At 33.5% G+C, this 18,748-nt stretch overlaps 3 protein-coding genes across 3 annotated transcripts; 1 reads left to right on the top strand and 2 right to left on the bottom strand.

The window, feature by feature from the left end:
- The first annotated feature begins 250 nt into the window (after positions 1–250).
- LOC100794118 (BTB/POZ domain-containing protein At4g08455) lies at positions 251–2,783 on the top strand. The gene is made up of 2 exons (XM_003526610.5): positions 251–699; positions 2,176–2,783. Exons 1-2 carry the CDS (start codon positions 367–369, stop codon positions 2,623–2,625), a joined length of 783 nt encoding a protein of 260 aa, XP_003526658.1. The 5' UTR covers positions 251–366; the 3' UTR covers positions 2,626–2,783.
- Positions 2,784–5,578: 2,795 nt separating this feature from the next.
- LOC100793599 (UDP-sugar pyrophosphorylase 1) lies at positions 5,579–13,990 on the bottom strand. The gene is made up of 18 exons (XM_003526609.5): positions 13,492–13,990; positions 13,277–13,381; positions 13,072–13,188; positions 12,786–12,926; positions 12,002–12,092; positions 11,411–11,538; positions 10,927–10,998; positions 10,705–10,769; positions 10,309–10,369; positions 10,093–10,210; positions 9,076–9,200; positions 8,725–8,801; positions 8,251–8,356; positions 8,003–8,062; positions 7,621–7,701; positions 6,948–7,187; positions 6,052–6,231; positions 5,579–5,956 (listed from the first exon to the last, which is right to left on the bottom strand). The coding sequence occupies exons 1-17, from the start codon at positions 13,537–13,539 to the stop codon at positions 6,064–6,066; spliced, it is 1,803 nt and encodes a 600-aa protein (XP_003526657.1). The 5' UTR covers positions 13,540–13,990; the 3' UTR covers positions 5,579–5,956; positions 6,052–6,063.
- A 2,806-nt stretch (positions 13,991–16,796) lies between these two features.
- Positions 16,797–18,277, bottom strand: LOC100527195 (uncharacterized). Its single transcript, NM_001249328.2, is given in 2 exon segments — positions 16,797–17,053; positions 17,747–18,277. Coding segments are annotated over 2 exon segments (657 nt in total). The 5' UTR covers positions 18,215–18,277; the 3' UTR covers positions 16,797–16,864.
- Between the last annotated feature and the right edge of the window lie 471 nt (positions 18,278–18,748).

The following is an 18,748-nucleotide window of genomic DNA, read 5'->3' as shown; positions in this document are numbered from 1 at the left end:
ATTAAATATTTTTTAAAATATAAATTATATTGTAAATTTATAATGAATAATTTAAATAAAAATATAATATTATTTTAAAATATTACCAGTTTATAAAAAAATATAAAATTAGGAAAGGTAAAAGATGGAATTAATTTAAATTAAAAACAACCCTAATATTTTTTTCTGTACAAACAAACCCTAACAAAAAATTTATAATTAATTAATTAATTAATTAAAATAAATTAATGAAGAAGTTTGACGAATCACCAAACGACGTTTCTCTTGTGAGTACTGAGTACTACTTAAGTATACAAGGTTGGGTTTTTTCTTCTTTTTTTATTTTTTTTTTTTGTTGTTAGGAGCGTGCGTGAGAGACAGCACATCATGGTACGGAATCGGAGAAGGATGCCTCCGCGGCGGTGCACGGCGTCTATGGGCAGCAGCAACGGGAGCGAGAGCGATGCGTCAGACTTGGTGATGCGGTGCCTCTCGTGCGAGGAGGAATACGACATGGACGACTCGGGAACCTGCAGGGAGTGCTACCAGGAGGCCAACGAGGCTGAGGAGGAGCTCCGCCGCGAGATCGAAGAGCTCAAATCCAAAGTCTCCTTCCTCACTCTCCCCTATCCCAATCTAAACGCTTCCACCGCCGATATCATCCTCGTTCCCGTCGACGACTCCGACGCCGTTCCCATTCCCGCTCACAAGCACCTTCTGGTCAGCCAATTTCTTCTCTTCTCTTTCAATTGAGACGAAGCATGCGTGTTGCTCTCCAATTTTAAGTGGTTACTGTGATTTAGTTTTGTCCAATTGATTTTTTATTGATCCTTGTTTATGCTGATTTTTTATTTGTACGAAAAATTGAAGTTATGTGTAAACAGTTTATGAGGTCAATTTTTTATTGATCCTTTATTTTATTTATTTTTTGCTTGGTTTGCGGTTATGCTCGTGGAAGTTAAATTATACTTGTTTTTTTTTTTTAAAGTCTAAATTTTACTTGTGTGAATAAGGTTTCATGCGTATCTGGCATATAACATTTGAATTTAGAGTAAACCGTCAATTAAATGGTCCTTAAAGCAAGATGAAATTACTTGAGTAGTGCTAGAAGTATTAGAAATCTTGTTGAGTGGTCCCTTAAATATTGAAAATCCCTTCAAATTACTTGATGAATTTTACTGAAATACAACAACTTAGGTCTAAACTGATAGATATTCAGTACTTAGGAACTACTTGAACAATTTTATTATTTTAGGGTCTATTTAGGATGCAGCCTTTTTTTTACTAGTTTGGCAATGGATGGTGATGATTTAGACTGTTTGATAACCAAGAGCATATGTGGTTTTAGGTTTTTAGGAGTCATTTTGAAATCCATGCTAGGGAGGTGAATAATTGGCTATTTGGCAGAAATTTTATCTTGTGCAATTGCACAAAATATGGGGCACAAGGCATGTTTTCCTAAAGGGGGAAAAAATGCTTCGAGCAAATGACCCTCTGATTTCTGACAGCTAAAGCAATCAAGCTTTAAGTTGATGACAAGAAACTTTTACATTACATGCCATAGTATACTAGATGGTGTTACCTATCTTGTCCAAAGTCAGGATAGGAGTGAAGGAGTAGTATAATATGCTATAATAATGATCAAATGAGTTGAGAAACAATTTTTACCAAGGATATGTATTGCTCATGAAAGGCTATAACTTTTAAATAAACTGATGCTGTAACTTGTTTCAATCATTTATTCGTACTTTTGGTTATTTCATTCTGTTAACTGGACAGAAGGAAATGCCACCTAACTTGTTTCCTAATCCAAAATTTGGCTTCTTTCTTCTTATCTTTGTTTTTGTAATTTTCTTTAAGAAATCCTTGACAATGGAATGTGAATACTGAATAGACTCTGAAGCTGTATGCAGATTGGATTCAAGAGTCTTGTAGTTTACACCGCATTGAATTGGGCTCAATTCGGATATGTACTCAATTTTGATTAACGAAATTTAACACAATCTTTTAATCCCTGACCGTTTTATTTAACCAATAAATGAGGGGAGCATCACAAATACTTTGGATGTTGCTTTCCGGTGCAGTTAGGCATCCTTGATTAGATTTGCTACATTGATGTTGTTAAATGTTGCTATGATTTATTCTTGTGTTTTGGCTGTTCTTAATGAAACTAATGATATTTTATGATACGATTAGGTTAGTCGCTCTCCTGTTTTCAAAGCAATGCTTGAGAACGATATGGCAGAAAGGCGGAGTGGCACCATCAAGATTTCTGACATATCATATGATACCCTTAGTGCTTTTGTTAATTATTTATACACTGCTGAAGCGTCCCTTGATAACGAATTGGCCTGTAACCTGTTGGTTTTAGGAGAAAAGTATCAGGTGAAGCATCTCAAGACATATTGTGAAAAGTATTTGATCGCCAAAATGAATTGGAATAAAGCTATTTCTAACTATGCCTTTGCATATCAATACAATTGCAAACAATTACGAAGTGCGTCCTTGGCAGTGATCTTGGACAACATGGACCTGCTCACTCAAAATGAATGTTATGCGGAGCTGGTGGACACTAATCCTCGTCTTGTTGTGGAAATATATGAAACATATATCGGCAAGCAATTAAATACTGCAGGCGCATTTTAGGTTATTGGAACAGAGCTAAGGAAGCTAGTGAAATCATCTTTAAGCTGAGGTGTGATACTTCAGTTGGAATTATATTCTTGATTAGTAATTAGTCTGTGGTAGTATTTTAATTGTACATTATCATACACTACTACAATTAAACATGCAATTGGACCTAATACCTCTTTCATTATAGTATTGTTCTTTCTAGATTACCTTTTGGTTCTTGGTAGATTGGGTACCAGGTATTATTAATTTTTATTAGTGCAGTGATTATCGATGGAGATTCCTTCTAAATGTTACTATTGTTGAAATGCCATATTTACTCCTTGAGTGCCCTTTTTGCTGACTGACTTCTTCAGGAGGAATAAGAAATATTAAGAGATATTGGGTATATGAATCTGAAGGTTGAAAATGTTGGATATGGTGCTAACTAGTACTTATTCGTCTGCAATGAAGCCTATTTCTGAACCTCAATACTTTAGATAGATTGAGTGGTTTGATGTTGCATTGTGTTTCCCAGGGGAACAAAAATATTTGTTGAGATACTCAAACTATTTAATGCCTTGGCAAACTTTGGTGTGTATATATATATATAAAAATTGTATCCTGGTAAAACGTAGGAATGTTAGTTAATCATATCATCTGATATCCTTTCTGAACAAAATGATTTTGCTCTTCTTGTGTTTAATTCATTACACACTGATATAAACTTAATGTCCGTGCTTTAATTAGACAGTTTGTAAGTCTCTGTTAAGCTAAGAATTGTAGGATAATAGAAGTAACCTTGGCACATGAAGTAAAATTCATGATCATGTTACACCAAGTTAAAGCAGAAATTCCCATAATTGCACAAGCCTTTGTCAGAAATAGGATTCTGTAGCGTCAAAAATCAAGAGTTTAAATGATGCAGGGCACACTAGAATCGAGCAGGCATAAGCTTAAAGATCAAATCATCTCAGTTTGGTTAGTTTTTGACTTTGTGGATGGTTTTATTTTTATAAACAAAGAGTTAACTTTCACTGCTTATTAAGCTCTGAATTTAACAAGCTCTGGTTTTAACTTTCAATGCATATTAAGCTCTGATTTTAACAAGAACTAAAATTTAAAACAAAAACAGACATTAAGTAAATAATTTAAATTTTTTTCACGCTTAAAACGTCTTTGCTCATGAAAGTATACACTACTACGAAGAAAAAAAAATATCACAAAGAATTGTAATATGAAACCCAAAACCTACTTCAAGATTCAGATAAAAATAAAGGTCAATTTGTTTAAATTTAAAAAAGTAATTTTTTAAGAAGTAAATAAACTTTAAAAAACAAAAAATGTATTTAAAAAAAAGGGTTTAGATAAATACATTAAAGAAGTAAAGCAAAATTGCTTATTTTATTACAAAAGTGTTTTTTTATATATAAAAAAAAAAAACTAAACAAACGGGTCAAATTTATCAGGACGGCCCCAAAATTATCAGCTTAAAAAAAAATTGAGCCATTTTAAAGCTACCAGATAGATCACATAAAGAAAATGAATAAATTTTAAAATTTTAAAATTTGAGCCATGCTCTTGGCTTGTGATGAAACCATCTCCATCCAAGTCGAACGTCTTGGCGAGGTCGCTCTCGAACTCCTCCTCCGTGTCTTCTTCACCTCATTGTTCAGCTCCGATATGGAGTTCTAAAAGAACAAGAAATCGCTGAAACCAAGACTCTTCTTTTCCACAACCGATTCAGCTCCTCAAGGCTCACGAATCCGTCGCTATTCACGTCCAATCTACCTTACCGTAAGTATATTTTTTCTTGGAAAATATTGTATTAGGTGAATTCAATCCAATTTGGCATTGGAAGTCAAAATCAAACCAGAACCTTGAATGGTTCTTCCTTTTTCTACTCGAGCACGGTTTCAATGGCGGTTCTCCGAGGTCACTTTCTGTATGATTTCACAGTTTCTCAATCATATTTTCATACGAGTGCTGCTGTTGTGTTGTTGATAGGAAGAAGTGGATAAGCAATAGCCCATGAAAGTAGGCCCAAATTTATAACCGCAAATATTTTTCCTTAAAAAATTAATGATTAATTTCTCCAGGTGTAAGACATTTAAAGAGTTGACCTTCCAATAGATTTTTTTCCAACTTATAAAAAGTTAGAAGAAGTAACTGAGAAGGTGAGATTTCGCTAATGGATAAACTTTTAGTTTTTAATTATAGGACTAATTTGTCACGGATTTTTTTTAAAAATAATTCCAATGTAAAATAAAAGACAAAATTTAATTTATATTTTCTTTTACGGTTAATCTATGTTTGTTTACAATCAATTTCTTTCATTAAAAGTAACAACTGATTTTATGATAAGTGTTTCTAAATAACATAGTTATAATCAAAGTTTAGATTTTTTTCCAGCTTTTGATTATTTTTTAAAAACTGAAACAAACACATGAAAAATTAACAAAAAGTGGTTATTTTATAAAAAAAAATCTAGAAAAAAAACTATCAAACAAACTCATAATTTTCAATATCTCATTAGGGCATTTTCCCTATAAGTTTAAGAAATAGTCCCTTTTATTATATTAGGACCAAAGAAAAAAGAGTGAAATCTACAGCTATATCTTCCATAAATATGGCAGCGTGCGCAGGTTGGTATGCTATTTTTTTTAATTAACAATTTAGTCATCAAATTATTTTAAACGGAATAATTTCATTTCCAAATTTTTAAAAGGATTAATTTAATCCCCAAGTCAAGTTCTTAAACATGAATCAATTTGATCCCTGAATTTTTAAAAAATATTCAATTTGATTCTCATTTTTAAAATAAATCAATTTAACCCTAAAATTAACCAAATTGATAATTAAGTTTTTTCTTTATTTCCCCATGCAAACGCAGATTGGTTTGCTGTCCAGGGAATCACCAGATGCGTCACACTACAAAACAATTATGTACTTTTGAATTTAAAGTATAATCGAGATAAAACAAAAATAATGTATTAAGTGTCCTTGTATATTTTGCCCCTTTGGTGTAACAAAACTACAAAAAAAGGTAACAGATTGAGATCCAGTGTATAGGATGGGTAAAACAATCAATATTAGTCCAACTTGTTGGCACCTTATTAAATGGCACGTCAACCGACAACCGTCTTCCATATGCACACATAATGAATCTGCTCAAGTTTCTATCACACCAATACAAATGGACTCAGATTCTTTAGACATTGAGCTAGGAATGCATAAATAGTTTCTCTAATCGAAGTGGGGGCAAAACTTATGAACAAAATAGTACATCAGCATTTATCCCCATCAAACACCTAAAAGGTTGGGGGGGAGGGGAGAGGAGAGAAACTCTGCAAAACTTCTGATCCCACTGCTTAGAACATGAGAGCCAAAGAGTAGAAAGACAGGTTAAAAAAGAGACAAAGAATAATAATGAATGTAGCATGAGGATTAAAACTTCTTTACACAGATGCATGTTCAAGCCTTCAAGTGAAATTTGCCAGGCTCGGAGTATTTCGTTTCCAGCTGCTCAATTTTGTTAAATTTAAAACCCCTGATTCTCAACACCTCAGGCTCCGAGGCATCTTTGTAGTCAATAGTTTCAAGGATCCACCCATCGTTTTGAACTGAGCCACTCACGTTTACCTATTTTTTTATATAAGAAAAAATTCCCACCTCAGTTTAAAATATTCAATAAACACAAACATGAGCATTCGTAGTAAATATAGTTTCAAGCCTTAATTAATTTTTTTAAGAAATAGTGGTGGAGGAGTACAGTAATAAAAGAATAGAAATCACTAGACCATGTGCAATTATCAGGATTATGAAATTATTAATTATCAGTTGGGAATTTAGTATTCCGGAGAGTCAATTAAAAAAAAAAGTTATTGTATTTAAATTTGGATAACTTGGCTATTTAGTTAGGTATTTATTAAGAAAAGCTAGGCTCCAGTGTTTTATGCCTTGCTATGTAATTTGGGTTCTCAATCTATGTTATGGTGTTGAAAATTGAAACAAATCTACCCTAATTATCCTTTGAGTAATGTTGTTAACAAATCTACCCTAACTTGTTAGTACACCTCATTTCTACATCTCAGTGTTATCAACTTTTACTAAATCTGTTTTCTGACTATTCAACATAACTAGTTATTGTCCAACCCCGGTATGACCTGTGAGCAAAAACCATTTTTGGGTTTGGATAATTAGAAGAATAGTAGATAATATTAAGGTGTAGACAATGAGGTGTACACTCTACTGTTCTATTTTCATACATCAAATGGTAATTAATTACTCCTCTCAAACAGTTAATATGAAACTCAGGAAATAAAAAATAAAATATTGATAAATTTGTCTTGCCATACCTCTGCATCATCCACAGCGTCAATGATTAGAGCCCCATCTACGGACAGATTTTCAATAAATATATTTGGACCCTTAATAGCCAGAGTAGACCTTAGGGAAATGGAGCAATTTCCACTGACTTTGCCCTTGATCCGATTAAAAGTCAGACCCCATTTTGGCTTCCATGTGATACGAGGCCAAACTTCAACCTCTTGCCCATTGAAGACCTGCACTACTGGATCTGCTACTTGGACACCAGCCTGGCAGGAGAAAAAATGTAGAGACAACTACTCAGTTGTCTGAGGTAGGTTGTAAACTTGTAATTGTAACAGCTGCCATCTCAGGAGTTAGACAAAAGCACAAAATGAGGTAAGAGAAGGATATGCATACATAGGAATTCTAAATCAACCTGGACACAAGGAAGATCCTTGGACTTGGAATAACATTCTTAAGCAAAAATGTAAATTGTATCTTGCAGGCCCTTTTATATGCATATTAGAGCTTCATTGGCAAGTAAATAATCTTATAGAACTTTCCTAATCCATAATGTTCTAAAAGGAATTTAATTCTATGACAAATACTTTAACATTACCAAAAAATAACAAGCCAATATTTTCAAAAACTAATTCCTATAGAAATTGCAATAAAATCATATACAAAAATCAAGACTTGAGGGTAAAAGCACTACATTACCTTTTTGAGAATAATGCTATTTGCACGATAGATGGCCATTTCTCCAGAAGTTGCACTATGGTATGGATTTCCTTTCGGCACCTTCAGAAATATTAAGAAAATGTGTAAGAGATAATTCCTCTCTTGAAAAACTTTTTAGTGAATTAAAATACCATTATTCAAAACCCCTACCATCAAAATAGCATTTCAAATCCAAATTTCCCAATTGCATCCAATCTTTTTGGTCAGACCTTATCAATCTACTTCAATTAAGTACTGCATAGTTCTTACACTTCAATATGAAATCAAGGGCTCAAAAGTCATACTCCCTCTCTTTCTTTTTATCAACTTTGTTTCTCCGGGTGTAAATTAGTAGTTTAGTACATTAGAATTTATGTTGTACCTTAGCAGCATCCTCAGCATTATTCTTCACGGGTGCATAAGCAAGCCATGTTTCCATCACCTACACAATTATATAGAACCAGTGAGGTAGCACCAAGCATAACAACCGTTCATCCATTTCCATTAACTAAAGTGGCATCAGCATTGACGGACTACATCAATAACCTAAAAGGCTAGGTCCAAGGATGGAAAAGTCAAGCTCAATTGATTTGCTAAGATTTTTGCACTGTTCTCAAATAGATAATTTACCGTGAACCCAACCCTGGCAGATAGGGGCAACGTTTTTGGATAGTCTTGCATCATACATTCAAGTCGAGTTGAGGACTTAAATGAAGTTTTGCTGGCATCCTTATATCTGCAGTAAGGAAATATATTAATATAGCATTGAAAATTGAAGCATGCTACAGCAAAGTGTTACAAACAATAAGGGAAAACTCTCAAAAATAAAACTTTTCAAGTTGTGTACTTCACTCTTAATCCACCACAACTAAGCTTCCTGATTCCAGAATAGTCCTAGAATAACCAGATAGTGACCTGAGTCCTTTTCCATCCACTTTTTTAACAGTTGTGATGGAATTGAAGTAAAGTGCACAGCTCAACATTTATATACCATTTTACGCATTTTGAATGTAACAAAGACCAAAACACACTAGGTCAAATACAGGGAGGTTTTTAGAGATTTCCCACATAAATAGTAAAGTGAGTATTAGAAAGAAGAATTACTTTGGGTTAACAAACTCCTGTATGGCACCTCCTGTTTTTGAGAGCTCTTCAATGTAAGGACCAAGTTCTAAAATCAACTGTTAGAATAAGATGTTGTCACTATGCAATCATGGTATAATCATGGTACGGTTCAACTAAATAATAATAATAATTCAGTTACAATTATAACTAAACCATGGTTATAACAGCCTGATATTTCTATATTTCAAACATCATTATGAATTAAAAGCTCACACCATGTGGTGTGTGAGAGCAATGCAGATAAGAATAATAAATCATCCCGACAATATAATTGAAAAGGTAAGTTGCATGAGAGGGAGGAGGATGTTGAAGTATGAAAAAGAGGGTTACTTGGTTAATATTTCCTGGAAATGGGGAGTAGCCAGTCTCACAATTTACATCACCATTAGGGTATCCACTTGCTCTGAGAAGAGGATCTAGCTGATTGTATTCCACATTTATCACCATAGACCTCCCTGATTATGTATTCAAATTAATCCTCAAATGCTAAAAATATGAATCCAGGAAAATTCATAAAAAGTGGCATTGATATAAAGAAGTCAAGATACAGATACATTATTTATATAATATTAATACATTTGAATAAACTATCAAGCATGGAAAAGTATAAGAAATCTCACTTTAAAAGTCTCATTAAATGGTAAAAATACATGGCAACTTATTATTTTAAGTTAGATCTCACTCCAAATACTTTTTCTCAAACAAAAAGATCTCTCCCAGTAACCACTGAATCGAATTTGGTAGCATTTTCAATTCTCAGAATACAAATAAAAAGAGGCGCACACACAAACATTCAAAGAGACAGCAAGTGGGATGAAAAAGCTGTTAAAAACATTTAGCTTTCGCTAACAGATCGACAATGTGAATTGTATTAGTTCAAGTGAATACCTGCAAGATCAGCATCAAATTGTTTGAACATTATGAATACCTATGTGTTATCAAAGTAGGTACCAATACCCATATTAACTTATAACTTTTGTTTGTAGAACAGTTGGTTTAAGATTTTGTAACAATCCACAATATTTACAAACTTTTTTTTTTATCATTCATTAAAAAATACAAACAGTTTACCTGACCAGTCCTACATCAATATCAGTGGATGAATGTCAATTATACAAACCATCTTGCCCTCATAACTATCATTGTCTACCATTTACCCATTAATTATGATAAATAATAACATATTCATAAAATTTACAGTTTTAAATTACTTTACAGAAGAAAGAAGTTATATTCCACTGTGAAATACACCAAAAGCAAGTATATTATCCTCACCCACATTAACATATAGTCCAGAATCAGCATTATTTTCTTTATATGTGAGGGATGAAACAATTATTAGCTTACCATCAGAGTGAGTGAGTCTGGTAATTCCACCAATAGCTTCTTTTGCTTTCCGAGGTACTGCAAGAGAGTTAACATGGTACTGTTTGGCAGCACTGACGCCCAGTGCTGATGGAATTGCCTGCATCCTCAAATTACTAGGCAATGAATACATTAAAAATATTAATGGGCAAACCAGAAAAGTGTGTCTGAAAGTACGAAAATGCAAAAATAACTAACCTTGAATAAAAGCCCATTTGTATCTTGAAAAAATAAAACCCATTTCAACCCAGCTTCATACCTAACAAATGTAAACCGTTGTATAAAATTATAAATATATATATATATATATATATATATATATTATGATCAAAGTATACAAGTGAAAGACAAAGATCCCTTTGCACTTTTAATTTCTTGGATTTCTAGAATACAATCCTGTCAATTTACAGAATTAAAAATTAATAATTATAGTTTCACATAAAAGTTTTTTGTTGTGCACAAATATATTCCGAATATTCTTTAAATTACTTGGAAACATGTAGTGAAAAGATTTATCAAATGTCTACAACTTAGAAAAATGAAATGGACTACACAAACTGATCCTAAAAGATAAGTAAACTGTTTGAGACATACCATACTTTCAGAATGCCACTTGAAAAAAGAAGCGCATGCACATCACCATGTCCATGAGGTTTTGTCTACCCAAAGAGAAATGGTCAATGGATTGCACTTAGTTTGAAAATCTAATTATGAGGTTAATAGAATGCATCTCATTCATTGCTTTTTGCTAAATAAACTTCCTGGTCACACAATCATACTGTTACCCAGCAAGACAGAAAAAGAAGTCAACAATACCTGAATTTTGTACTTGTTTTGTGGTTCCAATGCAAGCCTGGCATCGTTATCTTCTAAGCATGCAACTTTTTCCTGAATAACATACAAAGTTAAGAATTATTCAAAAAAGGGTTAAATTAAAATTTTGGTCCCTACACCTAACACTATTAGTCCCTATATGAAAAAAAACTCTACATTTTAGTTCCAACACTAAAAAACATTTACAAATTGATCCCTGCAGTTTGTCAAAGTTTTAACAGTATTAGATTTAGTCCCTATACTTGACACCCTTTTTTGTTTTGCATTTTGGTTCCTACAGGAAAAAAATTCTAATACCATTATAACTTTAATAAATGATAGGGACTAATTTGTAAACAATGTAAAGAACAAAATGTAGAGTTTTTTCATGTTGGGACTAGACAGGGAAACAGTGTTTGATACAGGGACTGAATTTACCATTTCACCATTTAAATATTAAATCGAAATTGAATTTTCCAAGACATACCTGCTTTAAAAGTGTTACTTGCGTGGGTTGCAAACCAAAATAAGAATTTGATTCTAATAACTCTAAAGTACGTCCATGGGTGTCATCAGATGTCATAATAACAAGAGGAATCTGTGTCTGGGATTCACCTAAAAGTTGAAAAACACAACCATTACTTCAAGGGACTTTCAAATATGATAGTTAACATTAATAACTACAATAGAGTGGGCTATTGTTTGAAAGAGTGGCAGAAGAAAAAGAAAGTCTGGGAGTAATTTACCACAAAATGCTTACAGCAGAAAAAAAAATTTAAGAAAAATTTACCACAAAATGTTTTCTAGGAAGCTATTTTCTACTGGGAACATTTTCCAAAAAAAACAAGTCATTTTTAAAAAAAAAATTCAAGCACAAAAAAAGTTACTTTCATCAAAACAAATGAACTCAGCATCTTAAACATTGGGTATAATTTAAACATACTATCTATTTCCTGTATAAAAGATTTACATGCACAAGTTTATCAATGTTTTGTTTTGTTTTACCACATAAGCAACCAAATCAGGAGGATGAACATGACTCTTATTTTTATATAGCAAAAGCACAACTGGTACTAACCTTGTGAGCTGGCTTCTTGAAGAGCCAATATAGATTCAATGTATTGTTGTACAAAACATGTTCCAGTAGTGCTTTCTGCAGGAAGAGCAAGCTGCAAGAGGCAGAAGCTACAATTAAGAACAGGAATTAATCCCTTGACATACTGGAACTGTCCACACACACAAACACAACAAACCCTTTACATTGTATCAGAAATAGGACCAAGACTATTAAAAGGCATGAAATATCCATTAGTAAGAAGTTTCCATAGCCACAGAGGCACACACAATGAAAGTCATACCCAACTGTAATAAGAAAAAATGCAGCAAAGACTCCATCAGTCCTTATATCATAGTATTAGACTTTTAAGAGTTTTCTGCCAATTGCCAATGGGTGTTGCGCCTGTTGGCACAAGTGATCAAGGATCTAGAGTTAACTCTCATTCTCCCCATGAATGCGGATTCAATTCTTTCTAAAGCCATGAAAATCTAATTTGGTGGACAACCCTATTCAGGAAAATCACTTGGAGCCTAAGGGCTAATTGAGTAACTGTGACTAGGTAAAAGTAAAACTGCTTGCTGTCTAGGCATGTAAAGTAATCGTTTGGGTAGGCTGTGCAACCCCAACATGCCACTGGGCACTAGTATTGGGGGTGGCTCGGCCTCCTCAATCTACTACGAATATTCTGTTATAGGTTTAATAAAAACCACTAGAATAAGCATTCCTCTAACCTGAGTATATATCTAGATTACACACAATAACAGAGCAACAAAATGACGAGATGACACAGATCGACAAGGCATACCTTAATCCCACTGTATCCTAAACGCTCGCCAAGACCACCGGCAACAAGAACAAACGCAGCTTTCCGAGCTTCAAGTACACCTGCTTCCTCAAATTTGATGTAGCTCTCATCACCAAATGCCAAAGTCTCACCCGTTGGAACCTAGAAAATGATTACCACACGGTCTCATGCATTACTCAATGGCTAAATCGAGAATTAGAATTTTATTACAATGGCATAAAGTTATACATTAGATGTGCAATGTCGAAAATATAAGCATATAAAAAACACGTTTGTCAAGACTTACGGAAGGTGTAAAGCCGTCGAAAGGGTTTCTGCCAGCCTTAGAATCAGCCAAGAGCCGTTTAGCGTTTTTGATGTATGATTCCAGACCACCAGGGTAACTCGAATCGAGCCGAGTCAACTAATGAAAAGCGCAGCGTCGTTTAGGAATACAAGGAAGGAAGGAATGGATCTATGTATTTGAATTGAGCGAATGAATAAAACAAAACCTGGTCAAAGAAAGCTTTCTTGTGGTTATCGTCGACGCCGGGAGCTGGCCAATCGCGAAACAGGTGCTCTTGGCCGTTATCCAGTAGCACCTTAACCAGCTCTTGCTGGGAGAGTCACCGAATCAAAATCAAAATCAGAATCCAGAAGCGTTCGTTGAAATTCGAAAGAGAGAGAGAGAGAGAGAGAGAGAGAGAGAGAGAGAGGGAGAGAGAACCTGTTGAGGAGAGAGAAGGTTGAAGTTGTCGCCGAGGGAGGAACCCATGGAAATGGAATCGCTGAAGAAGAGAGTGGAAGTGGAAGGTGGTGGTGGTGGTGGTGTGAAGACAGAAGAAGAACAAGCATGAAAAATAAATGCAAATTCTGTTGTTTGTTATTTTTAGGATTATGATTTTATGATTATTAACTGGTGAACCGGGGGTGCCTGTGATTATGTGGATCTGAGTCTGATCCAACAACACGTCAACTTCACTTCTGACTGGAAGGCACGGGTCACGCTCAGTTAGTTAATGGGACCCACACTCTACGTCACGTGATACCACCACGCGTCGCCACCGTCGCCGCCGCCTCCGCCATCGCCGTAGGTTGCACCACCAGGTTCCAAACATCCACCGTCGCAAGCGAGACTCACGGAGTGACGCTAGAGGGATTTATTCTACATTTTGTGGCGGTGAATATTTGCTACCAGCTATAGCTGCGTGAATCATTACTCCTCTTTCACCCTTTTTTTGCCAGTGAATAATTATTAGGAAGAAAAGAAACTTTCAAGTAGAATTACTAAATTAGCATTTTTACTTATAAAAATATGAATTCTTGAAACAATACGAACTAGCCTGCATACAGCAAGTGGACAAATTTGCATTTGAGATTTAATCATATTATAACTCAATTCTAGTTTACAAAATATATATACAAAAAAAATCCTATTTTATTTTGAGGTGTTTAATACATATATAAAATTAATATAAAAGATAAGGTACGAAATTTTTAAATATTTTAATTGGAATCAAGTCATGTGGGATCCACTACTGATTAGATTATCAACATCCCCTCATTTGATTTTTAAATATTTTTTCCTGTAACAAGTACAAAGTTATTTAAATTAGGCCTAACTAGCTATCTCCTTTAACACAAACAACTAATTATAATTAAAATTTGTTAAAATAGAAAAGACATAATATTTTTAATTCTCTATTTTCTATTTTCATTTCTTCTCTTTATTTTTATCTTCCCAGTTTAAACATAAAGCTATTTTTTTTTTCCTTCAATAAAACTTTAGACATAAAGCTATGGCCCTTTTTTCTTTAACAAAGTAGTAAAATGCATTTTCCTCATAATAAAAAAAAAGGGTAGTAAAATGCCGAATGATTGTGCACCATGTCAATTGTCAAAATTTCCGTGTACGCAAAACTATTCTGATTTCTGAATAATAACTTTGATCACGTAGACTGATAACTCATAACTGTTTAGCTTCTTAATTAAGTACTGCAATGGTCAATTGTGTCATCTTTCTCAACTAGATTAGCAGACTGGTGTAAAAGTGGGGAGTTTCTTAATCTAAAAAATTGAAAACTGAAATAGACCGAACATAGATTTTTTTATTATATTAGATTAAATTTTAAAAAGTGATTTAATTCAATTTAAATCAAATCTTCTGTATATATAAATTGGAATATTTATTTTAAATTTGAGTTTCTTTAAAAGTTATTCTTCCATTTTGAATGAAAATATTAATCTAAAAAACTATTCTTGTGTGTGTGTGACAGAAAAACAAAATATAATATGTGGAAAAAAAATGTTAAGTCTAAAAGTATAAACCAAATACTCCATAGTCCATCCAAAGGTTTTTTTTTTTTTTTTTGTATGTGTGTGACAGAAAAACACTTTAGTGAAGTGAACCAGCTAAAAAGAGCAAAGATTTTCCCGTGCCTTTTTTCTGCAGATACGCACAACCTCTTTAATAATCTTTATTCTTTACTTACATGGAAAGGTGCCATTAGACTCGAAAGGTCTTCAAGAAAGAAAGAAATTCAATTATTTTTTTCATTATTCTGCGTGCTTTTTTTATTCTGAATAAATGCTAAAGCTGGAAATTAACTAAGAAACAAATGGGGCTCTCCACCCCACTTTTCACCATACCCTCACTCCTCATATTTGTGTTGGTTGAATGGTATGAGATAGTATATATAGCTCATAGTTTTTTATACAAAACTAAAACTAGAGTTATTTTAATTTACATAAACAAACAGTTTTATATAGTATATTTGAATCTTTCTAGGTCCATCCTAACAGTTTTTTTTTAGGAGGGAAAACAACATATTAAAACCAGAAGCAAGGAAAGTGGATCGAGGTGATGGTAATCAATCATTATGGAGTGACTTAAAGCTTGGTAGCAGGAGATCTGTTTTATATTTTCATTTTACTTGCTCTATAATGTTTACTAGATGCATATGGTTATAGTTTCTAGGCAAACATTGTTCTTTCATTTGCTGAACATTCCACTCCAAAAGGCTAACACCTAACTTACTTGCCATTACACCGGGGCCTTGTGCAATTGACAAAAGAGTGAAATCGGAATTATTGGAATTGACAATGCTAAAAGCTTCAGCTTTTAACATAGCATTCCTTTGAATAAAATAATCCACTTTGTGGATATTATTATGAGTTTTGGGCCCATAAATGTTCATAGAAATCGTTATGCAGCAAGATCAATTACTGGAATTTTGCTATATATTTAGAAGCAAAAAGAGTCCCGTAAATCTGAGCGGCAACTAAGTTTATCACAGTTAATTCTATCCATGAACTTTGATCTTTGGCATTATTTGTTTGAACTCTTTTATAAAGGAAATCAGATATAAATCCTCTGTTTTTAGAATATTTTTATATTCCCAGTGGCCATGTAGAATCAGTCAAGTGACTTAAATTAAGATTTGGTCAATCTATTATCAAAGGAGAAGACTATCAAGTCAATTCCATTTTCTTCTGCTGTACCTGTATTTCTGTATTTTGCGCAACCATATAATGTTCTTACAATTAATCTAGCATTAAAGTTTTTTCATTTGTATTTGTGGTCAAAAGTAAAATCATTTGCCTTTATTCTCTATAAATACCCGGATAAGGGACTAAAAATCCACGATTTTAATTTAAATATAAGGAATAAAATTGAAATAAATTTAAAGAAAAACTAATTGCATAATAATCATATTTTCAAATATTAAAAACATATTTAAACTCTAAAATAATTATATATGTTTAATAATGCCATACATATATCGCATGATAAATGATGTTATAAATTTTTACCAAAAGTAAAATGCATAAAAATTAAATGACTAAAATTTTAAGATAGCATATTAACATCCATGTTATAGCAGAGGTGATTATACTAGTTGTTTAGTAACATAAGCGAGGAACAGAAGCTATATTACGGACTGTAAGAATACTCTGTATCTATAACTATATTTAGGTTTGCATTAGTTTACTCAACTCCAAAAAATGTCTTATGTTGGACTAGAGATTTTTACAATTTACAAAACAATCATATGCAAACCACCAATGATTGCTCACTTTTTCTTGGTGTATTTCACAAATCATTTCTCAATTGCATCTTCAGGTTGGATATCATTGTTGTTGAACATGATCCTTGGCTTTCCCATGCTGAAATTCAGAACCCTTGCATTCATGTTATACTTGATTACCCCATCGTATAACATTTTTCTTATATAGTGCTCTATGTCTGAACCAATCAGGCGAAGTGTGTATTCTGTCAATGGAGCACCCTGCTTTGCATCAGCACAGGTTAGTATTTCAACACACAAAACTATCTTAAGAACATATCAAAAATCTAATGCTTTTTTTTTTTCTTTTTTGCCATAGCTTGTTGGATTACCATTTAGACTCATGAGTAGAATTTTTAGAAACTGTCAACCAAAGCCAAATATACATCAATTTTATTTTATATATTTTCTAGAGTTTCATTTTTATAATGGTAACTATTAAGATTTATACATTACCAACTCATTAGACATCAATCTAGATATGACTAGTAATTAGTACAAGAGTCGATAATTTTAATATACACGATAAATTATTATTAGATGATACGGTAAGGAAAAAAAAAATTTACACGGTTAGGAGATTTTAATTAAATTCGCTTTTTACCATTAATTAAATTCTTTGTCTCTTTTCAGAATTTCAGGCTTCTAACTAATTTTGCTTGGCCAAAATTTTAAATTGCGATCAGGATCTTGGTTTCGTCACAATTTTATTTTTTTATATATATATTGTGAAAAACTCTGGCCAATATTGGTCACAGCATTGGTATCACAAACATCTTAAAAACATTGATGCTACAACCAAAAATCACAATCAGAGATGATTTTAAAACCTTGTTTGTAATTGTAAGAAACACTAATTAATCTAACACATATCAAAAGAAAAATAAATTAGATTGTGTTTAAGGAAAGTACTACCTCGTAGTGATCAACAAGCTCCTGGAAGTAAGAATAGACCATGTTGCAAGTCTCAGGATTCCACACAAACTCATCAGTGGGATCAAGAATAAGGGTGAGCTTATCCATCTGGGTTTGATCAAACTCACAAGTCACCGGATCGATATACGCTGCATAGATCCTCACATGGCGAGTGGCGCAGCTCAGCCACTGCCCTCCATATTCCCTCAACATGTTCTTGCTCTTCACATTCAACTGAGGTTCCACTGGCCTTGGTGTTGTTCCTTTTGGCTTTGGTGTTTGGGTTTGCACTTGTTCTTGCTCCTTCTCCTCTTCTACTACCTTCACGCTCTCTGCTTCCTGAACATCACTTTGTTGTTGAGCTGAGACCAAGAATGCTCTCCGGTTTCTCGCTTCTCTTCTTCTTCCTCCACTCCAGCCTAGCATGGATAATTTGGTGGAAACCATGTAGGAGCAACTTGTGGCCATGACTAAAGGCTGTGGTCGTAGTAGCTAAGGTTTATTTTTTTTGGTGGTTGCTTTTAATAGAATAGAATGGCCAAGACTTACAAGAGGGTGTTATTATTATTAGTTTGCCAGTAGCTTGGGACCTTCTACTATGGATAAGATTTCTTATATAATAACTAGAGGGAATTTTTTGTGGTCTGCGAAGAAAGAAAAGTTTCTCAATGGATACGGCATTTCCAATTTTAATCATGTACCAATTTTTTGTTACATATATACGGTGAGTGCATTCTATCCAATACGTTTCTTTTTTTTACCTATTCAATGGGTGAAGGTCGCAGGAAGTCATCCCTTCCCCTTTTGGACTAACTAGGCACCCTTGAGACTGACTCGTTAGTCTCCCTAATGAGTAAGGTAGGACTTGACCTTCTGCACCAAAAAATTGGTGAACTCAGAACGTAAAATTATATTTCAGATTGATTTCATCTTTTATATTCTAGATTGACCAGTCCAAAATTAAATTAAAAAATTCAAAGTAATGGAGAAAACAATTTTTGG

The sequence above is a fragment of the Glycine max genome, chromosome 6 (genome assembly GCF_000004515.6).
Source record: "Glycine max cultivar Williams 82 chromosome 6, Glycine_max_v4.0, whole genome shotgun sequence".
NCBI classification, from domain to species: Eukaryota; Viridiplantae; Streptophyta; class Magnoliopsida; order Fabales; family Fabaceae; genus Glycine; species Glycine max.
This window is presented reverse-complemented; position numbering and strand designations above follow the sequence as displayed.

What these genes read in the sequence shown, in the direction of transcription:
- LOC100794118 (XM_003526610.5), top strand. Translation starts at nt 367, where the DNA reads ATGGTACGGAATCGGAGAAGGATGCCTCCGCGGCGGTGCACGGCGTCT. An exon ending in CCGCTCACAAGCACCTTCTG is followed by an intron (nt 700 to 2,175) that starts GTCAGCCAATTT and finishes TGATACGATTAG; the next exon opens with GTTAGTCGCTCTCCTGTTTT.
- LOC100793599 (XM_003526609.5), bottom strand. Translation starts at nt 13,539, where the DNA reads ATGGGTTCCTCCCTCGGCGACAACTTCAACCTTCTCTCTCCTCAACAG. An exon ending in CAAATGGGCTTTTATTCAAG is followed by an intron (nt 10,211 to 10,308) that starts GTTAGTTATTTT and finishes TTGAGGATGCAG; the next exon opens with GCAATTCCATCAGCACTGGG. An exon ending in ACGCTGTGGATGATGCAGAG is followed by an intron (nt 6,232 to 6,947) that starts GTATGGCAAGAC and finishes ATAAAAAAATAG; the next exon opens with GTAAACGTGAGTGGCTCAGT.